Source organism: Sapajus apella, unplaced genomic scaffold, assembly GCF_009761245.1.
Source record: "Sapajus apella isolate SASKATOON/1434 unplaced genomic scaffold, GSC_monkey_1.0 scaffold13, whole genome shotgun sequence".
In the NCBI taxonomy this organism is placed as follows: Eukaryota; Metazoa; Chordata; class Mammalia; order Primates; family Cebidae; genus Sapajus; species Sapajus apella.
The window spans coordinates 3240305-3261668 of NW_022436953.1; the positions used below are offsets into that span (position 1 = coordinate 3240305).

Sequence of the window (21364 nt, forward strand, 5' to 3'; positions counted from 1 at the left end):
AACAGACCCCAGTGTGATGCTCCCCTCCCTGTGTCCTTGTGTTCTCATTGTTCAACACCTGCCTGTGAGTGAGAACATGCAGTGTTTGATTTTCTGTTCTTCTGTCAGTTTGCTGAGAATGATGGTTTCCAGGTTCATCCATGTGCCTACAAAGGACACAAACCCATTGTTTTTTATGGCTGCATAGTATTCCAGTGTGTATATGTGCCACATTTTCCCTGTCCAGTCTATCATCGATGGGCATTTGGGTTGGTTCCAAGTCTTTGCTATTGTAAACAGTGCTGCAATGAACATTCGTGTGCATGTGTCCTTATAATAGAATGATTTATAATCCTTTGGATATATACCCAGTAATGGGATTGCTGGGTCAAATGGAATTTCTATTTCTAGGTCCTTGAGGAATCGCCACACTGTCTTCCACAATGGTTGAACTAATTTACACTCCCACCAACAATGTAAAAGTGTTCCTATGTCTCCACATCCTCTCCAGCATCTGTTGTCTCTAGATTTTTTAATGATTGCCATTCTAACTGGAGTGAGATGGTATCTCAATGTAGTTTTGATTTACATTTCTCTAATGACCAGTGATGATGAGCATTTTTTCATATGTTTGTTGGCCTCTTATATTTCTTCTTTTGAAAAGTGTCTGTTCATGTCTTTCACTCACTTTTGAATGGGTTTGTTTTTTTCTTGTAAATATGTTTTAGTACTTTGTAGATTCTGGATATTAGCCCTTTGTCAGATGGGTAGATTGCAAACATTTTTTCCCATTCTGTTGGTTGCCAGTTCACACTAATGATTGTTTCTTTTGCTGTGCAGAAGCTGTGGAGTTTAATTAGATCCCATTTGTCTATTTTGGCTTTTGTTACCAATGCTTTTGGTGTTTTAGTCATGAAGTCCTTGCCTATGCCTATGTCCTGAATGGTTTTGCCTAGGTTTTCTTCTAGGGTTTTTATAGTGTTAGGTCTTATGTTTAAGTCTTTAATCCATCTGGAGTTAATTTTAGTGTAAGGTGTCAGGAAGGGGTCCAGTTTCTGCTTTCTGCACATGGCTAGCCAGTTTTCCCAACACCATTTATTAAACAGGGAATCCTTTCCCCATTGCTTGTTTTTGTCAGGTTTGTCAAAGATCAGATGGTTGTAGATGTGTGGTGTTGCCTCCAAGGCCTCTGTTCTATTCCATTGGTCTGTATCTCTGTTTTGGTACCAGTACCATGCTGTTTTGATTACTGTAGCCTTGTAGTATTGTTTAAAGTCAGGTAGTGTGATGCCTCCAGCTTTGTTCTTTTTGGTTATAATTGACTATGTGGACTCTCTTTTTGTTCCATATGAAGTTTAAGGTGGTTTTTTCCAGTTCTGTGAAGAAGGTCATTGGTAGCTTGATGGGGATAGCATTGAACCTATAAATTACTTTGGGCAGTATGGCCATTTTCACGATACTGATTTTTCCTAACTATGAGCATGGACTGTTTCTCCATCTGTTTGTATAGGAATATTATCTTATAATCTTATGTGACCACTGTTGTGCATGTGGTTTGCTGCTGACTGAAACATCATTATGCAGTGCGTGACTTACACGTGTAAGAGGAACTTCTGGCATGTATATGTAGTGTGCAAGTTACTATGGTAAACTGTTCTTTAATGTTCTATTTAATACCTTTCCTTTTTCACATTCATGTTTAATATTGTTCACTTTTTGGTAACCTCACTATTATCTTTATTAGTGGGTAAAATTTTGTTTGGTTGAACTATTGTCTGAAGAATGTCTTTTGTAGCTATTGAAAGGTGGTGCCTTCATGTTCCTCTACCATCTGGAAATAACTGAATGAGAGTTTCTATATCAGCAATTGGCTCAGTACTGGCCTTCCATAGGTGTTTCAATTCTGTTTAAATAAAGCAAGTCAAAGAGAGGCATTACTTTTAGTTAGAATGCTCTTTAGCATATACAGATGAAGTTATTTGGTTCTTATGTGTAATAGAACAGAGATTTTTGATGGTGAAATTGAAAGCATTTATTCACATTTATTTTTATTTTTTAGACAGGGTCTCACTCTATTTTCCAGGCTGGAGCGTAGTGGTGTGATCATGTCACTGCAGCCTTGGACTGCTGGGCTCAAGCCATCCTCCTGCCTCAACCTTCCTAGTATCAGGGATTATAGGTGCATCCCACTGTGCCTGGCTAAATTTTTTTCATTATTAGTTTTAGAGACAGGGGTCTCACTAGGTTGCCTAGGCTGGCCTTGAATACCTGACCTCAAGCAGTCCTTCCACCTTGGTCTACCAAAGTGCTGGGATTATAGGCATGAGCCACTGTGTCTGTCCCACATTTATTCAGTTACTTGATCTATTTTTTTTTTTTTTTTGGAAACAGGGTCTCACTTTGTTACCCAAGTTGGAGTGCAGTGGTGCTATCTAGCTCACTGCAGCCTTAACCTCCCAGGCTTAAGCAATCCTCTTACCTCAGTCCCCCAAGCAGCTGAAATCAAAGGCACATGCCACCACACCCGATTAATTTTTATATTTTTGTAAAGATGGGGTTTTGCCATGTTGCCCAGGCAGGTCTTGAATTCCTGAATTCAAGCAAGCTACCCACGATGGCCCCCCAAGTGCTGGCTCACAGGTGTGAGCCTCCACACCCAGCCCATTTATTTGGTCTTAATGGTGTTTGTAGTGTTTTGAGCAGGACTTTAAATTATAGATGTTCCTGACTGCTCTGATTAATCTTGTTAGGATGTAAGCAGTAACCTTACAAAATGCTTTTCTGGGAATGTACTACTATCATCAGTCATACACAGCTACTTTAACTGTAATGTCATTATATTTGGTTCTGAGCTTTGAACAGAGTTGAAGAGTATGATGACATTCATCAAAGAATTAATAGCCCCATACTTATGGGGGCTACTTCCATTGACTTTTGTCCCATCGCTGAGCTCTGTTTGAACTCTAAAGTGGTATAATTAGTTTTGATTTTGTAAGCTAGGTAATGGTTTTCTCAGTTACAGCTCTAATGGTATTAATGCTTTTAGGATAATGGCAGTGAAAAGCCATTGTCTTCCAGTTCTTCCTTGGGTGATGTATTTGTGGGTAACTTTCTTTTCATTGACTCAGCAGTGACTAGAAGGAAATCATGTTTCTCAAACAGAGGGTATATGTGTGTGGGTATGGTGTTGGGGTGAGTATGTGTGATGGTGAATCAAATCTCTTTCCCAAAGCTTTTGAGACTCTTCTCTTGGGCTTTTGGTCCTCTTTAGAGATTGGCTAGTGTGGCATCAGCAAAACAGCATGGTCCAGCAATGCAAGTAATTGACCATGATGGCTAAAGTCAGGACTACAATTTATATATGACAAAAAAGAAACTATATATGAAAAAATGCAGAGAAGGTCTGGTGATCCATTCATGTTAGGAGCCTAGACAGAGGAAGGCTCTAGGTGGTTGAAAGTGTAAGAAGCCTGATTAGGTCATAAGAGGTCAGAGTTCCAGAAAAAGGTAATATGGTTACTGCCCAGAGGGGAAAACTGTTCTTTAATTATTTGTTTGTATGCAAAATAAGACATATGGAGACTTTACACTGCACAAATGCTATTTTGGCTTATCTTCCTCTCTAGTGATCTAACATCAGCTGACATTTTAGCCATCTTTAAAAGAATGAAGACTTCCAAAGATGAGTTGCACCGAAACTGGAGCCCTAAAGTTGCTTATTTTGGCAGGAATCAGAGAGGATAACAAGATACTTTGTTTGGAAAGCAATTAAAACTTTGTAAGAAAGAGACCAGTTGATTTTGAGTACAGCTGTACAAAGACATGGAGGAGTTAACAGACTAACAGCTCCATTTTGTGAGCTCTGTGATCAAACCAATCAATATTGTTTGATACATGTTTTGGACAGAGAAATATGAGAAGCACTGTGACAATATCAAGATACTACAGAAAAGATACCTGTTCTTGAGAAACTTATAGTCTCAACAGAAAGGTAGAGCAAGGAAATATGAAAGAAATCTTAGGGGCTCATACTGAAATATAAACAAACTGCTTAAAGGGAATATTGACATCCACATTTTCGAACAGAAGGAAGAGGCCTTTTCAAATCATTGTGGATACTACCAGAGTCAGCAATGTTGAGTAGAGGCTTCTGAAGAACTGAGAAGCCATGTCCAGGGAGACGGGAGAGGGGAAGGAGTAGGCGGAGAAGCAGGTGGATGTTAAAAAGGAAAGGAAGGTTGTATTAGAGCAGCGGTTCTCAGAGTGTTTAGTAGCTCTTGGAGGGTCTCTGAGACCCTTTTGGGAGTCTGTGAGGGTGAAACTGTTTTTAAAATACTAAGATGTTATTTTGACTTTTAAAACTATAGTTCAAAACATATAACATTTACCATTTTTAAGTGTATAGTCCTTAGTATTAAGTATATTTACATTGTTGTAAAATAAATCTCCAGAATTTTTTCATCTTGCAGATCATAACTCTACCCATTAACCAACTCTCCTTTTCTCTCTTTCGAGCCAGCTGCTGGTAACTACCATTAAATTTTCTCTTTCTACTTTAGATACCTCATATAGGTAGAATCATATACAGTACTTGTCTTTTTGTGCCTGGCTTATTTACTTAGCATCATATCCTGAAGATTCATCTGTGTTGTAACATGTGACAGGATTTCCTCCTTTTTAAGGTGGAATAATATTTCATTGTATGTATATACCACACTGGATCCATTCATCTATTGATGGACATTTGGGTTGCTTCCATCTCTTGACTGTTGTCATGTTATTTGCCTTTTTCACTGATATTTGCTTTGATGGTGCAAAAGCAATGGCAGATAAAACTGCTAATAATGCTTCAGCACAAATCAAGATAGAGGCATCACATTGTACTAGTAGTTACTATATTCTTCATTGCCACACAACTGCATTGGAAGAAAATATTCAGTTCCACTTATGAATATCTTTTTAATATTCTACGTGATGAAAGGGGAAATAGGTATTAAGCACTTCTGCTGTTTACTGAAGTTGTCTAGGGTAAAGGCACTTGGGCAGTTTTTTGAATTGAGGTAAATCCAGCTGCTTTTATCGTTGAACACTATTTTACTTAAAAGAATGACTGCAAGAAAAGCTATGGTTTCAGACTTGGGTATTTTATAGACATTTCCTTGAATATGAATGAAGTAAATCTGTTACTTCATGAAAAATAGTTTTCAATATTTATTGCCAATGTTAAAATTTGAACTTCCAAGTGAAAATTAAGTATTTTGGAAAACTATATCTGCCACTGTGAATTGGATAGCTTCCCAATACTTAAAAGACTTTTTGAGTAAGATTGGCGGTGATATTAATGAATGTGTGTTTGTTTTTTTTTTTAAGTATTGTAGAATGAAATGTGTCAATGTTAGGAATATTTGCATAACTCAGTGAACCAATATTTTCCAATATATGATGTTATGAAATCATGCTTGGATAAAAGCCATTCAAAGTACATGGTAAATCTATGGATTTTAATACAACAGAGTATGAAAAGTTTTTAAATAGGGTTTTAGATTCCAATTCAAGTCATCTTTAAGAAACCCTACTTGTTGAGTTTTAGTATACTATCAAAGAAGAATATTCATAATCTGAAAGGGCTGTTTAATAATCCTCCTGTTTCCAACAGTATGTCTGTGTGAGGCTGAATTTTCATACAAATGCTTCAACCAAAACAACATATTGTAACAGATTGGATACGGAAGTAAATGCAAGAATCTAGGGTCGTCTTTTAGTTTGGCTACTGAAGATATTTGCAAAATTATAAAACAATACCACTCTTCTATTTTTTCGTTCTAGAAGATATGTGTATTTTCATAAAAATGTATTAATATGTGATGATTTGTTTTCTTTAAATGCAATGATAAATATTTAACATTTTTATGTTTTATTTTCTAATATAGTAAATATAGATAGATATAACCTATGTCTACGAAAGCTCTCTGGGGCTCAATAAGTTTTAAGATTATAAAGGACTCTTAAGGCCCCCAAATTTGAGAACAAGTGCACTAGAAAAAAGTTATTTATTATGCAGAAGGGGATGGGATCCAGAATCTTGCAAGAGACAAGCAGAGTGGGTGGTTTTCAGAGAAGGAAAGCAGGAAGATTTTGTGAAGCATATGAAATAGAAAGACTGCTGTGATAGGAAATGAAAAGTCACTTTGGAATGGGGGTGGATTATCTTGCCTGTTTCTTTTTTATCTGTGGCCTCTTGTGAGGTCAGTATTTGCAAGAGTTCTGTGACTTGAACACAGACTTTTGCCCAGCTCTCAGGTGATATGAATGAGCTGTTACTAGTTGATTGGTGGATTCTAGCCCAGTTCAGCCCAGTGATTTGATTAGAATGGGAAGGTATGTGGTGAAATGGAATCTTTAGGATTGGAAACTTTCTGTTATGTAACAGATTTTTACCATCTGCTTCATTTCCCTCAACTGACTACCATTTCAGATCCAGAAAAAAGTTCTACCTACCCTACTCTCAGTAATAATTTACAACATTATATTGAAGCTCAATTCCATGTTCTTCTCTTTTTTTTAAAAAAAACATGCATTTTGCATTGTAGTATAGGAAAGGTACTCTACTTTTTGATTTCAGAATTATTTCTACATGTTCTTTTCATCAAGTTTGCTTTTTTGCCCAGATAAGGAACTGTGTTGTCTGTATAAAAATGTGAAATCACCAGTAAACACTGGCTAAATTGGTTTCAGGAGTGTGATGTGTGGTTTATTGTTCTGATTGGAGATGGGTTTACTGTGAAGCTAATGATATACCTATACCTTAAAGCTCTTCACTTAAATGAGCTTTTTTTTTTTTTTTTTTTTTTCTATTTGTAATGCTGAATCTTGTTTTTAAAAGAAGGCTTTCCAAATTCTGTTAGCTTCAGACATCACAAAAACTGGTTCTCAGGGGTTCTGAGTAAGAGCCTTGGAGATCTAGGAGTTGGCTTTAAAAACAATGTTGGATGTGCGGGGCAGATATCTTTTAAAGAAGGGAATTCAGCTATAGTGCTTGAAAAGATCACAGCTTTACTCTCAGGGGATTTATTTAGATAATGATTAGCTCAGTCTATAGTAACCACAAAATTTTAAAGAATTTAGTTGACAAGATGTTAAGGCCTACCATGCAGTATGTATTCTTAGCCCCAATAAAGAGCTTTTCTTTTCTGGATAATAAACTAAAAGTCCTTCTCACTGGGCTCTGCTTCAAGTGAAGCCTGTGAAGAGAATTCAGTAATGTTTCTATTTTTCAGACCCTTGATTATGAGGGAATTTAAATATTAAAGCCTCAGTGCTCAGAAGGTTTTTTTTATTTTTTGAGATGGACAGATGGAGTCTTGCTGTCACCCAGGCTAGAGTGCTATGGCACGATCTTGGCTCACTGCAGCCTCCGCCTCCTGGGTTCAAGTGATTCTCCTGCTTTTTACTCCCAAGGAGCTGGGATTACAGGTGCCCGCCACCATGCCAGGCTAATTTTTGTATTTTTAGTAGAGACGGTGTTTCACCATATTACCGAGGCTGGTCTCAAACTCCTGACCTCAGAAAATCTGCCTGCCTTGGCCTCCCAAAGTGCTGGGATTACAGGCGTGAGCCACGGCACATAGTCAAGTGCTCAGAAGTATTTTAATCAACTCTTAGTCTTTTTCATTTTCTGAGCTTTTAAGCCTTTTTCCTCAGAAAGTTTTCTACTATTTGCTTTCCCAATAATTATTCTGTTAACAGCAGCAGCAGCAGCAGCACAGTTCTGCCACGTGTATGATCTCTGTGAGGGTAGATACTCTTCACCCTCCTTATTTTACAAATGAGGAAACAGTATGAGAGAAGTTTATTAACTTGCCTAAGGTCACACAGCATAGAAAGCAGTAGAGCTGAGATTCAAACCTTGATGTGTTTGATGAAACACCTTTACTTGTTTTATCTTCCTGATGTCAGCCAGCCAGATATCTTGGAATGAGAATCTGAAAAAATCCCAACATGAAATACTAATGTCCTAGGACCCAGAAGCATTTTTTTTTAAATATAGTTTATTTTTTAAACTTGATGGGAGATATATAGGCATTTGTTTTATTGTTATTCTTTATACCCTATACATATTTTATGAACATTCTTTTTATATTTATAAAATATTTTAAAAGATTATAGAAAAGAATATTGTTTTTATGAAGTACATTTTTAGTTAATGTAATTCTAGCAATATAGATACAAAATAAAAAGCAGAAAAGCAAAACCAAAAAGCCCAATCAAAAATATCACCACCCAGGCAAGGAGCAGTGGCTCACACCTGTAATCCCAACACTTTGGGAGACTGAGGCAGGAGAATCGCTTGAATTTGGGTGGCAGAGGTTGCAGTGAGCTGAAATCGCACCACTGTGTTCCAGCCTGGGTGACAGAGTAAGACTCTGTCTCAAAAAAAAAAAAAAAAAAATCACCACCCAGAAACACATTCAATGAGAAATCATTCTGTCATTCCACAATATTCTGGATGCAGCTATACAGAAAGGAAAGATAGAAAGAAGTGATTAAGATTGTCTCAGTTATCTAGTGGGCATAACAAGCTACCCCAAAACTTTGTGGCATATAACAAAAACCAGTTATTCAGGCCTACAAGCTCTACTTCTTGAAGAAAGATTGCTACCTCAGCCAGTTTCAGAGCTGCCCCCACACTTAGGGACATGTTTCAGTCATCTAATTTCAGTGACCTCTAGGCAAGCGAACCAGCTGTTTCAGACACATCAGTAAATATGTCAGTATTACTTCATTCATTAGTTAGGACTGGTAGTCTCATGTGCTTGGCACATGTAGGCACTTAATGAAGATTCATGAACAGATGAAGTAAGTGAGGGTGCCTTTCATGGAGCTGACTGCTTAGTATTGATTTCTCTTTTTGCCTAACTTAGGTATTTAGCTCGAGTAGGGGAGCTTGAAGCTACTGACACTGAAGACCCAAATCTGAATTATGGACTCGTTGTTGACTGTGGCAGCAGCGGTTCCCGGATTTTTGTTTATTTCTGGCCAAGACATAATGGGAACCCCCATGACTTGCTGGACATCAAACAGATGAGAGACCGCAACAGCCAACCAGTTGTTAAAAAAATCAAGCCAGGTACTAATTAGAATATATTTTGTTGTCAATCTCTTTTAAGACATGAAAGAGGAAAGAGAAAAAGGAGAAAGCAAGCTACCCTTATTTTCTTGAGAGTCTGGGTAATGGGAGGGATATTTCATTCATTGTCACCCCCTACCTCTCAAATAAATGTTTAGGACCTTAAGGAGACCCTAATAGGGTATCAGTTTCCTGAGTCTTATGTGATCTGCTTTTTAAAGAAAGTTGTTTTTTTGTTTTTGTTTTTGTTTAAACTCAAGGAATCTCTGCAATGGCAGACACTCCAGAACATGCCAGTGATTACCTTCGTCCTCTGCTGAGCTTTGCTGCTGCTCATGTGCCTGTGAAGAAGCACAAGGAGACCCCCCTTTACATCCTCTGCACAGCAGGCATGAGGCTTCTACCTGAAAGGTGAGATGCAGGGTGCAGGAAACACAGGAAAACGGTGGCACAAAAGATGAAAGGGCAGTTTCCTGCACTGTCCTCTGTGGTTCCCTGGTCTATACCTCTATACCCAATTATGACACAATCAGTCATTTCCAACTTCATGTCATTTGCTGCTTTGGGATCAGTATCTATCTGGGGTGACTATAGTGATTATTTGGATTGAGGGTTGGGAGTAGTGGTGATGGTAATAGATTCGGATCATCAGGCGCATAGAGAACATAATTACAGAATGAATTAGGATGAGGGTCACCTGATGACCTGGATACCTAGGGACTAGTTGGAGAGCTCTGGTAGGAACACTGCCTTCTCTGTACCTCTGCCTGGAACCCTGGCAATAACTGGGGAGTTCCTCTTCTTGCTGCTACTGCAAAACTCAGTCTCCACTGCCTTAGGCCAGTTTTCTCAGCCCCAGCCAGTCACATTTTCCACTTGACCTTGGCAATTCAGCTTGACATCTTGCCACCTGATCCCTCTTCCAGCATTAAAGGAAGAGGAACAGAAGGCTGTATTTAGGCCAGACCCCTTCTTGTTAGTGATTTCTCTCCCTTGATACCGCCTTGATTCCTCCATACTTATGTAGCCCTGGGATAAAAGTGAGCTCCCTGAACTTGTTTTAAAAATGATTTTTATTTTATTGTGGTAAGAACATTTGACATGAGAGCTACCCTTTAACTAGATTTTTTTTTTTAAAGTGAGCTCCCTGAACTTTTTAAAAAAATGATTTTTATTTTATTGTAATAAGAACATTTGACATGAGATTTACCCTTTAACTAGATTTTTTTTTTTTTTTTTTTTTTTTTTTTTTTTTGAGACAGGGTCTGCTCTGTTGCCCAGGCTGGAGGGCAGTGGTGCAATCACGGCTCACTGCAACTTCTGCCTCTCAGGCTCAAGAAGTCCTCCCAGCTCAGTTTCCTAAGTAGCTGAGACTACAGGTGTGCACCATCACAGCCAGCTAATTTTTGTGGAGTCAGGGTTTCACCATGTTGCCCAGGCTGGTCTCGAACTCCTGGGCTCAAGTGATCCACTTGCCTCAGCCTCCCAACGTGCTGGAATTAGAAGTGTCAGCCACCACGCTTGGCCCAACAAATTTTTAAGTCAACAACACATTATTGTTGACTATGTGTACAGTATTGTACAGTGGATCTTCAGTGCTTACTCATCTTGCTTAAATAAAATTTTGTGCCCATTTATTTCCCTTAGCATATTGTCCTTAGTGTTCATCCACATTGTCACATATTGTAAAATGCTCTTTTTTATTTAAAAAAAGTATAAATAGTGTTCCACCATGGTATATACCATGTTTTCTTTACATATTCATCTGTCAGTGAACATTTAAGTTGTTTCCACATCTTGGCTATTGTAAATAATGCTTCCGTGAACATGGGAGTGCTCACATCTTTTTGAGATCTTTATTTAAATTTTCAGGATAATAGCCAGAAGTAGGATTGCTAGATCATACGATAGTTTAATTTTTATTAATTTTTTTGAGACAGGGTCTTACTCTGTTGCCCAGGCTGGAGTGCAGTGGCATAATCTAGGCTCACTGCAACTTCCACCTCCCAGGCTCAAGTGATTCTCCCACCTCAGCCTCCCGAGTAGCTGGGACCACAGGCATGTGCCACCATGCCTGGCTAATTTTTTGTATTTTTTGTAGAGATAGCAGTCTTGCCGTGTTGCCCAGGCTCTTCTCAAAGTCCTGGGTTCAAGCAGTCTGTGCATCTTAGCCTCCCAAAGTGCTGCATTACAGGTATGAGCCACTGCACCTGGCCTCTATTTTTAATTTTTTGAGGAACCCCTATACTATTTTGCAGAGCTGCTGTGCCATTTTGCACTCCTTCCAATTTCTCCACAGCCCTGCCAACACCTGTTGTCTTTTGTCTTTTGGATAACAGCCATCCTGACAGGTGTGAGGTGATATGTCATTGTGGTTTTGATTTGTATTTTCCTGATGACTAGAGATGTTAAGCAACTTTTCATACTCCCGTTGGCCATTTCTATGAATAGAGAAATGTCTATTCAAGTCTTTAGCCTATTTTTACATTGTTATTAGTGTTTTTTGTTTGTTTTTGAGACAGTCTCACTCTGTCGCCAGGTGCCAGGCTGGAGTGCAATGGCGCGATCTCGGCTCATTGCAACCTCTGCCTCCCAGGTACAAGCAATTCTCCTGCCTCAGCCTCCCGAGTAGCTGGGACAACAGGCGCACACCACCACACCCAGCTAACTCTTGTATTTTCAGTAGAGATGAGGTTTCACCATGTTCGCCAGGATGGTCTCGATCTCTTGACCTCGTGATCTGCCCACCTTGGCCTCCCAAAGTGCTGGGATTACAGGCATCAGCCACCACGCCCGGCTGGTTATTAGTGTTTTTACTGTTGAGTTGTAGGAGTTTCTTAAATGTTTTGCAGATTAACCCCTTACCAAATATATAGTTCGCAAATATTTAACCCGTTCTGTAGCTTACCTTTTCACTCTGTTGATTGTTTCCTTTACTGTACAGAACTTTTTGGTTTGATATAGTCTTGTTTATTTTTTGTTGTCTGTGCTTTTGGTTTCATATCAATGAGACCACTGCCAACCTTAGCTTTAGAATTCATCCTCCTGGAATGTTCATAGTCTCATAGGCATCGGGTATTTCCTTATTAGCTTAAATACTTTCCCTTGGTCAATAGCAGTTCTTTTTCTACAACATTTAAATTTTATAGTTGGCTTTCTTTCCTTTAAACAACAAACAACAAAAACCTCAGCCATATATGTGGGGCTTCACTGCTTACAGCAGACATGCAGACAACATAACATATAACAGCAATGCCTCTTTCAGTGGACTTTTTTTTTTTTTTTTACAGTTACTGGTTTACTGTCAAGAATAAGACTATTTATATAGCCATTTATCAACACAAGAGGCTTTTTTTAAATTTTTTTTTTTTTTTTGAGCCAGAGTTTCACTGTGTCACCCAGGCTGAATTGCAGTGGTGTGACCTCAGCTCACTGCAACCTCCACCTCTTGGATTCAAGCAGTTCTCCTGCCTCAGCCTCCTAAGTAGCTGGGATTACAGGTGCCTGCCACCGTGCCTGGCTAATTTTTTGTATTACTAGAGATGGAGTTTCATCATGTTTGCCAGGCTGGTTCAGAACTTCTGACCTCAAGTGATCCACTTGCCTCGGCCTCTCAAAGTGCAGGGATTACAAGTGTGAGCCACTGCACCCAGCTAACATGAGAGGTTTTTTAGTTCCTTATTACCCCATACATTTTGGTCTTTAAAAAATTTTTCGTATTGTTTTTACTTGTTTTTAAAACCAAACTTTAAATATTGTAACTGCAACCTTACTTCATTAAAGGAAATCTTAAAAATGAACAAAACCAAACAGTACGACTTACAGCCCTGCTACCGCATCAGAACTGTTTCATGTTGTTGTATTTCCTTCTCTCTGTTCACATATATGTAATGTTCACAAAGTTGAAATCATACTGGGCATGCAATTAAGAATTTTTATTTGACATAGGTGATATTGTTCAAAAATTTTAGAAACCGTGGGAAGAATATAGATGGCACAAGAGCAGGTGCCACATCATAAAGCCTGTGAAAGGCCAAGGAAAGGGGAGGGAGGCCAGAGAAAAAGCTGACTGGGAGGTTAAAAAGGCAGAATTGACCAGCTGAGCTGGGCAGAGGAACCTGCTTGGTAGCTTGGCTACCGTTAGTGTGTGTGTGTGTTTTTTTTTTTTTTTTTGGGACGGAGTTTCGCTCTTGTTACCCAGGCTAGAGTGCAATGGCGCGATCTCTGCTCACCGCAACCTCCGCCTCCTGGGTTCAGGCAATTCTCCTGCCTCAGCCTCCTGAGTAGCTGGGATTACAGGCACACGCCACCATGCCCAGCTAATTTTTTGTATTTTTAGTAGAGACGGGGTTTCACCATGTTGACCAGGATGGTCTCGATCTCTTGACCTCGTGATCCACCCGCCTCGGCCTCCCAAAGTGCTGGGATTACAGGCGTGAGCCACCGCGCCCGGCCCCGTTAGTGTGTTTTGAGCAAAAGAGACTGTTGCCTCACCTCCTGGTACTGTGCAGCATTACCCCTGTCAAAGAAGTTTCCATCCAAACAAAACCCACTGTGGAGCTCCACCTTAATTGTCTAAGATGTTGTCATTGTAGAAACTCTGAATACTAGTATTTATTGCATTTGAAGAATTTTTAAAGAAATTTGCCTTTTTTCTCTGTCCCTTTCAACTTGTTTTCTGGTCACCTCTCTAAATAATGCATACATCTGTTCTGGGCTTATAAAATCATTGCTGCCTCAAGTCCAAGCTAGTTGTTGGCATAAATGTGACTATCAGTACAAGAACCTGTTTTGTATGATTAATGCTTTGCTAATTTATTAGCATTTGTAAGCGGATTCAAAATAGGGTTGAATCACTTAGACTATATTTTGAATTTATTAGCATTTGTTTTTATTTCTTTGCCAAAGCCCTGGACTAATAGACTTTTTTCTACTTCCCTTTTATTTTGTAGTTAAAAAAAAATCCCTTGAAAAATTACAGCATAATACAAGGTGGTGTTTAATAAAGTAATAATTTTTATTTTAGGAAATTGCACATGTGTATAAAAGTAAAGAGAACAGTGCAGTGAATCCCCATTTACCCACCACCCAACTTTAACAATTATCAACATTTTGCCCTTATAAAAGCATTTTAAATAAAGAAACTATATTGAATTTTAGAAAATGAAAGTTTTATCCTGTCCCTATGTATACATGAATGATTTGAGTTTTTTTTTTTTTTTTTTTTTTTTTTAACATAAATGGAATCACATTATAGTGTTTTGTAAAATATATTGGACATCTTTTATCTTTTCATGTCTATATATGTAGATATAAATTGACTTCATTTCCTTTAACATCTGTATAGTATTACATTGCATGGCTGTGCCTTAAGTTATTCAGTCAATCCCTATGGTATGGTATTTCCAGTTTTTTATTGTTAATAAATTATTGTTACAAATAATGCTGCAGTATTTCTTTTCTTTATTTTCTTGTCTGATGATTTTCTTGGAATTAATTTCTAAAAGTATAACAGCCGGATCAAAGGTCAAATACATTGAAAAATTTGGAAACACGGTCCTGGATTGCCCTTTAGAAAGGTTGTACTAGTAATTTATTTTTTTGTTTGTTAGAGATGGAGTCTCCCTCTATCGCCCAGGCTGGAGTGCAGTGGCTTGATCTTGACTTACTGCAACCTCTGCTTTCTGGGTTCAAGCGATTCTCCTGCCTCAGCCTTATAAGTAACTGGGATTACAGGCACCCACCACCATGCCTGGCTAATTTTTGTATTTTTGGTAGAGACGGGGTTTCACCATGTTTGACCCGGCTGGTCTCAAACTCCTGACCTCGGGTGATCCACCTGCCTTGGCCTCCCAAGGTGCTGGGATTACAGGCGTGAGCCACTGCACCCGGCTTGTACTAGTAATTTACATAACTAACAACAACGTATGTTGGTGCCCATTCTTCCATATAATTGCCAAAACCAGCAAGCCCTCTTTTTGAGGAGTTTAGAAGCATATCCAATAGGGAGAGAAGAATACCCACCTCTTGGTCCCCATGTGAAATTCTTATTGCAAGAATTTGATATGTGTAACAAGGAACTTTTTAAGAAACTATTCTTGACATTATATTGGAAGATTATTACTTCAAATATAGATCTTTACTTTGCAGTGCTAACAACATTCTTCACCAAGTCATACTGACAACTGAGCCAGTAGAATATTTTTGTAATGAATAATTGTTTAAATCCAAGACAGTTTGTTTTATTTTAACTAACATTTTCTCTCGATACATATTATTACTTCTAGCTGTGTTTCTTTGCTTTCCTTTGCTTCATAATATTGATTACATACTTAAAATGTTAGAGGAAAGATAACCCTATAGATGTGAAGTTTCATATGTTTTCCCCAAATGGGAAATGTTATGTCCTCTGGATTTTGATCCTGCCCTGGGGTTTTCAAATCGTAAGATTTTTACAATGAAAAAAATCAACCCTTGAAATATGGAAAAGGAGATTAAAAAGTTACCTGTGGCTGGGCGCAGTGGCTCACGTCTGTAATCCCAGCACTTTGGGAGGCTGAGGCGGGTGGATCACTTGAGGTCAGGAGTTCGAGACCAGCCTGACCAACATGGTGAAACCCTGTCTCTACTGAAAATACAAAATTAGCCGGGCATGCGTGGTGCTGCACACCTGTAATCCCAGCTACTTGGGAGGCTGAAGCAGGAGAATCGCTTGAACCCTGGAGGCAGAGGTTACAGTGAGTCAAGATCATGTCATTGCACTCTAGCCTGTGCAACAAGAACCAAACTCCATCTCAAAAAAAAAAAAAAAAAAAGTTAATTGTTAGCTTATGTAAGGATTATATTATAACTTGTGGAACCAACAGTACATCTTGTGTGGTAATGTGAAGCATTGTTTCTGTGTTGTGTAAGATTTGAGGATGAAATTGTGTTCCTTAATTTAACATCTTTGTTTTACAGTAGTGAGGAATAATGTAATTACATCAATTTTCTAGGTTATGAAACTTTGCTGCAATTTCCTGTGGCTTATTTGTACTCAGCCAGTGAGAGTCATAAAACCATAGTCTCATCTTTTAACACTCTTTGAATAATTACATCATATAAGGAGAAAGCATTACTGTTACCATGTTGCCTTTTAGGTAGGAGGCTATACCTGCAGACAGTTTAAACTTTTAAAATCAAAGGCAGTACCAAAAAGAAGCAGGGCTGGACAAGTAGATGAGGTAGGTGAACAGCGAGGTCATGACAAGTGTGAGTAGAAGGGCAAGTTGAGGCAGTTTATGAAAAGAGAGTTTAGTGACTAACTTTGGGATTTTCTGTTCTTTCTTGCAGAAAGCAGTTGGCTATCTTGGCTGACCTAGTGAAAGATTTGCCACTGGAGTTTGACTTCCTCTTTTCACAGTCTCAGGCAGAAGTGATCTCTGGGAAGCAGGAAGGTACTGGGCCTTGGGTGCAGTTGGTTCACCCCTAAGCCAGCCACGGCATAGCCTCTCTAACGGGTGTTTAGAATTACTCTATCTGATTTTAATTTTTCTGCCACTAATTTTCTTGATTCTTCCACATAGTTGTTTTGATTTATTTGCATATTTTGCACCAGTATCTGTTTTAGAAATCTGCTTCTAGAAGTCAAAAATGTATATCTCTTTTGAACGTAGTGCTAAGCACTATGTTTGTAAGAATGTATTAGCATTTAATGATTTCAGTTGGATATTTGGTTAACTATACTTTTGAAAACATATACAGTTCTAGAAGTTGTACTGAGTTTTTGTCAAAGTCGTACGTGAGGTAAATTATTAAAGTAAGGAGAAACTTTAGTTTCAGGAGATGATCAGAATGAGTTATTTTTCTTTTGTTATGGTCTCTGCCTTTATTACAGTTACTATGCAGTACTGGTAATTCCCTGAAATCTCACACTATTGGGTTTGTACTTTCTTTTTTTTTTTTTTTTTTTTTTTGAGACGGAGTTTCACTCTTGTTACCCAGGCTGGAGTGCAATGGCACGATCTCGGCTCACCGCAACCTCCGCCTCCTGGGTTCAAGCAATTCTCCTGCCTCAACCTCCTGAGCAGCTGGGATTACAGGCATGCGCCACCATGCCCAGCTAATGTTTTGTATTTTTAGTAGAGACGGGGTTTCACCATGTTGACCAGGATGGTCTCGATCTGCTGACCTCGTGATCCACCCGCCTCGGCCTCCCAAAGTGCTGGGATTACAGGCTTGAGCCACCTCGCCCGGCTGGGTTTGTATTTTCAGAGTGACTATGTGTTCTCATGCAGCCAAATGTGGCCAGTTTGATGAATTTTATTTCCATTTCTTATAAAAGAGAAGGAGATCTTATATGTCTTCTAGTTGCAGACATATATATGAGAAAATATTTACCTTTTAAAATTTCAGTATTGCATTTTCAGTCTTAAAATTTCTATTTCAATCTTAATTTTCTGGTTTTTTTCTTTTGTGTTTCTTTGCTGAGACCTGTTTTTCCATTCATTGTAAGATTGCTCAAATTTCTTGGTTATATGGCTGCTCTAATATCCTTGATAATTCTAATTACGTGTGTCATCTCAGAGTTGGCATCTTTTGATTGTCTTTTATGAGTTGAGATTCTTCTGGTTTTTTTATGCTAAGTATTTTTATATTCTATCATGGATATTTTGAATATTATGAGACTCTGGGTCCTGTTGTAATCAAAGAGAACATTGATTTTTTTTTGTTTTAGGAGGCAGTTGATCTCAAATTCTGAGCTACCTTCTGTGGACCGTGATTCTTTTTTTTTTGAGACAGAGTTTCACTCTTGTTGCCCAGGCTGGAGTGCTATGACACGATCTTGGCTCACTGCAACCTCTGCCTCCTGGGTTCAAGCAATTCTCCTGCGTCAGTCTCCCAAGTAGCTGGGATTACAGGGATGTGCCACCATGCCCAGCTAATTTTGTGTTTTTAGTAGAGATGGGGTTTCACCATGTTGGTCAGGCTGGTCTTGAACTCCTGACCTTAGGTGATTCACCCACCTCAGCCTCCCAAAATGCTGGGATTATAGGCATGAGCCACTGCGCCCAGCCCGTTTTTCTATTAGCTTTGGCCTTTTTCAAAGCCTTGGCCACTGCTATTTGGATTTGTCTAGTGTGTCAGCCAGTGGCTAATCTGGAACCTGGGCAGTGGCCTAGCCTGTAGTTCAGTTCTCAGAGCTGTTTGTATATTGTTTAGGGTCAGATCTATGTATGTGTAGCGTGGAAGTGAGCCCAGGGATTCATACACAACTTTGCGCGCTACTGTCTGTGATCCCCCTGACACTTTCTGGTTCCTTGGATCTCCCTTTCATGGTTCTCTGTCAGAATACCAGGGCTTTAATTTGCCTACTCTCTGCTATGCACTTCTCATGATTGCATCTGCTTCCAGGGTCAAGTGTTAGGAGGATAGAGGGAGACAAAATAAGCGGTAGAGATTTGCCTCACACTCTTGAAGCTACAGCTTCTCTGGTCAGAGAAAAGAATTCGCAGCCCTCAGAGTTTTAGTTACTTGCCCAACTTCTAACTCTGTTGCTGGAGGTTAGAGAGAACAAAATAAGAAAAAAATGAACAGTAGGAGATTTCCCCTATTTTCTCTGAACTATTGACTTTCCTTTTTCTGTTATTTGGACCAGAAAGTGAGTTGAAGTTCTTCTGTTCACACCTGGTGTGTACTTTCATGATTCAAGCTGCTCTTGAGCCTAGACCAGGTAATCTCTGAGGGGGAGAAATGGGACACTCACTACTGGCCTGTGGTCGTTTAAATCCTGGTCTCTCCTGGTGTGCTCATTATCATTTACTTTCAAAGTTCCTGGGAAGCTGCTCCATGCATTCCATCTAGAGTTTATATTTGTATGCAGTGGGGAGACAAGATTGCCCAGAACTAGAACTCCAAGACTGACGTTTTTTTCTTTCTTTCTTTTTTTTTTAAATCTTCATGACATTCAGATGATTTACATTTTTTAAAACATTTGTTATACAATTAATTTCTATTCATTGAGGAAATTTAGAAGATGCAAATAATTTTAAAAGGGAAGATATCACAAGATGAAAGATTTGAAATTCATACATTGAGAGTATAGAATAAAATACTATGATTACTTTTTCCCAAGAAAAAAGGGAAAGATAAGCCCTGGGGAGAGGTATATACACGGCATAGCAGTAGAGAATTAAGTGAGGACTTTTATATTTCTTACTTAGGGGTTTATGCATGGATTGGAATCAACTTTGTTTTGGGAAGATTCGACCATGAGGATGGTGAGTAATATCGTCTTCTTATGACAATTTACCTAAGGGCTGAAGGTTTAAGTCATAACTTATCAGTAGCATGTAAATGTGATGTTTGAGTAGTTTTTCTTTTTTCAAACATAAGATGCTTCATTTTCCAGTCCAAATTTGCTTTCTTTCATTTCTTTTTATATGGGAAGTTTAAACATTCCTAAAGGTAGAATAAATAATTTAAAAAACCTTTGATACATCGAGGGAGATGGGGGAGAAATGACAAAATGTTAGTAAATATTGAGTCTGGGTAATGGGTTCAAGAGGGTTCCTTTTTTCTTTTTTTCTCATTGGATTTTTTAAAAAGCAAACCCCAGACATGTAATTTTTATTTTCATGCATGTCAGTATATATCTATGACAGATGAGGAGTTTCAAAACAAAGAATACATCCATAATGCCATTTTTAAACTTAACAGATTTAACCATTTCTAATATTATACAATACCCGTCCTAATACCCAACCCAGGTAGAGATTTTCTTGATTTTCTGAAGAATGTTTATTTGTGGTGGGCTTGTTCAAATCAGAATCTGAACAAGGGTCATGGATTGCATTGGTTAATACATCTCTTTAGTCCCTTTTAATATATGATGGTTAATCTTACCACCTCACTCCCTTGCCTTTTGAAACAAGAAAAAATTGGATCACCTGGTAGAAAGAATTTGCCACATACTGGATTTGATAGACTGCATCTTTGTGGGTTCACATGTTTTTTTAAACATGTTTCTTATCCCCCCCATATGTCCTTTAAACTGGTGGTCAGATATAGATGTTTGATTAGACTCAGATTCAATTCCATCTGCAAGACTAAATCGTAGAAAGTGCTGTGTGCTTCCCACTACTCACATCAGGAGTTTTGTAATGGCTGGTTGACTCGCTTTTTATTGTTCTCAGACTGATCAGGTATTGAGGGTTCAGGTATTATCAGCCTGATCTAATTTAGTATTAAAATTCCTTATCTGCCTTTCACAGAATGGTTGTAATAACCAACTGTGATCATTGCTTAGATATGTCTTTTCATTAGAGATTGCAAAATGGTGATATTTCTAATTCTGTCATTCCTTATGCGTTTAACAGCTAGAATTTTTGTATAATGAACTTTTCTTGATCAACTCTTTGGATATACTGACATGTAGCTCTTATGGGAAAGACAGAATAAATCCTCGATTCTTTTTCTTTATGTATCACATTTCTGAATAATGAGTTGGTGACTGAGTAACTTCCAAAGGTAACCAGTGGGAAAAATGTTTTTTGTTTTGTTTTGTTGTGTGTGTGTGTGTGTGTGTGTGTGTGTGTGTGTGTATGTGTGTGTGTGTGTGTGTGTGTGTGTGTGTTTGAGACGGTGTCTTGCTGTGTTGCCCAGGCTGGAGTGCAGTGGCACGATCTCAACTGTGCGATCTCGGCTCACTGCAACCTCCGAATCCTGGGTTCAAGTGATTCTTCTGCCTCAACCTCCTGAGTAACTGGGATTACAGGTGCCCTCTACCCCCCTGGCTAATTTTTGTATTTTTTAGTAGAGACAAGGTTTCACCATGTTGGTCAGGCTGGTCTCAAACTTCTGACCTTGTGATCCACCCACCTCAGCCTCTCAAAGTGCTAAGATTACAGTTGTGAGCCACTGTACCCAGGAAAAAAGTTTTAATTATTTTTATGAATTCATGGATTTTAACGTATTAGATGGATTAAAGGCCCATCACATCATCATTACTAGGAGCATCTTTAGGTTGGCTTCTGTATCCTTTTTTTTTTTTTTTTTTTTTGAGACAGAGTCTCACCCTGTCACCTATGCTGGAGTGCAGTGGTACAGTCTCAGCTCACTGCAACCTCTATCTCCCATATTCAAGTGATTCTCCCGTCTCAGCCTCCTGAGTAGTTGGGATTATGGGCACCTGCCACTATGCCCAGCTAATTTTTGTTATTTTTAGTAGAGACGGGGTTTCACCCTGTTGGTCTGGTCTTGAACTCGTGACCTCAGATG

At 38.7% G+C, this 21364-nt stretch overlaps 1 protein-coding gene across 3 annotated transcripts in view; it reads left to right on the forward strand.

Annotated features, from left to right (window-relative positions):
• ENTPD7 (ectonucleoside triphosphate diphosphohydrolase 7) overlaps positions 1-21364 on the forward strand; it is a 61525-nt gene that overhangs the window by 10709 nt on the left and 29452 nt on the right. For all 3 annotated transcript variants that reach the window (XM_032281269.1, XM_032281267.1, XM_032281268.1), the window contains exons 4-7: positions 8901-9106; positions 9367-9517; positions 16439-16542; positions 19309-19365. In XM_032281269.1, coding sequence (XP_032137160.1) covers positions 8901-9106; positions 9367-9517; positions 16439-16542; positions 19309-19365 — 518 coding nt within the window. The remainder of the gene's footprint in view (positions 1-8900; positions 9107-9366; positions 9518-16438; positions 16543-19308; positions 19366-21364) is intronic.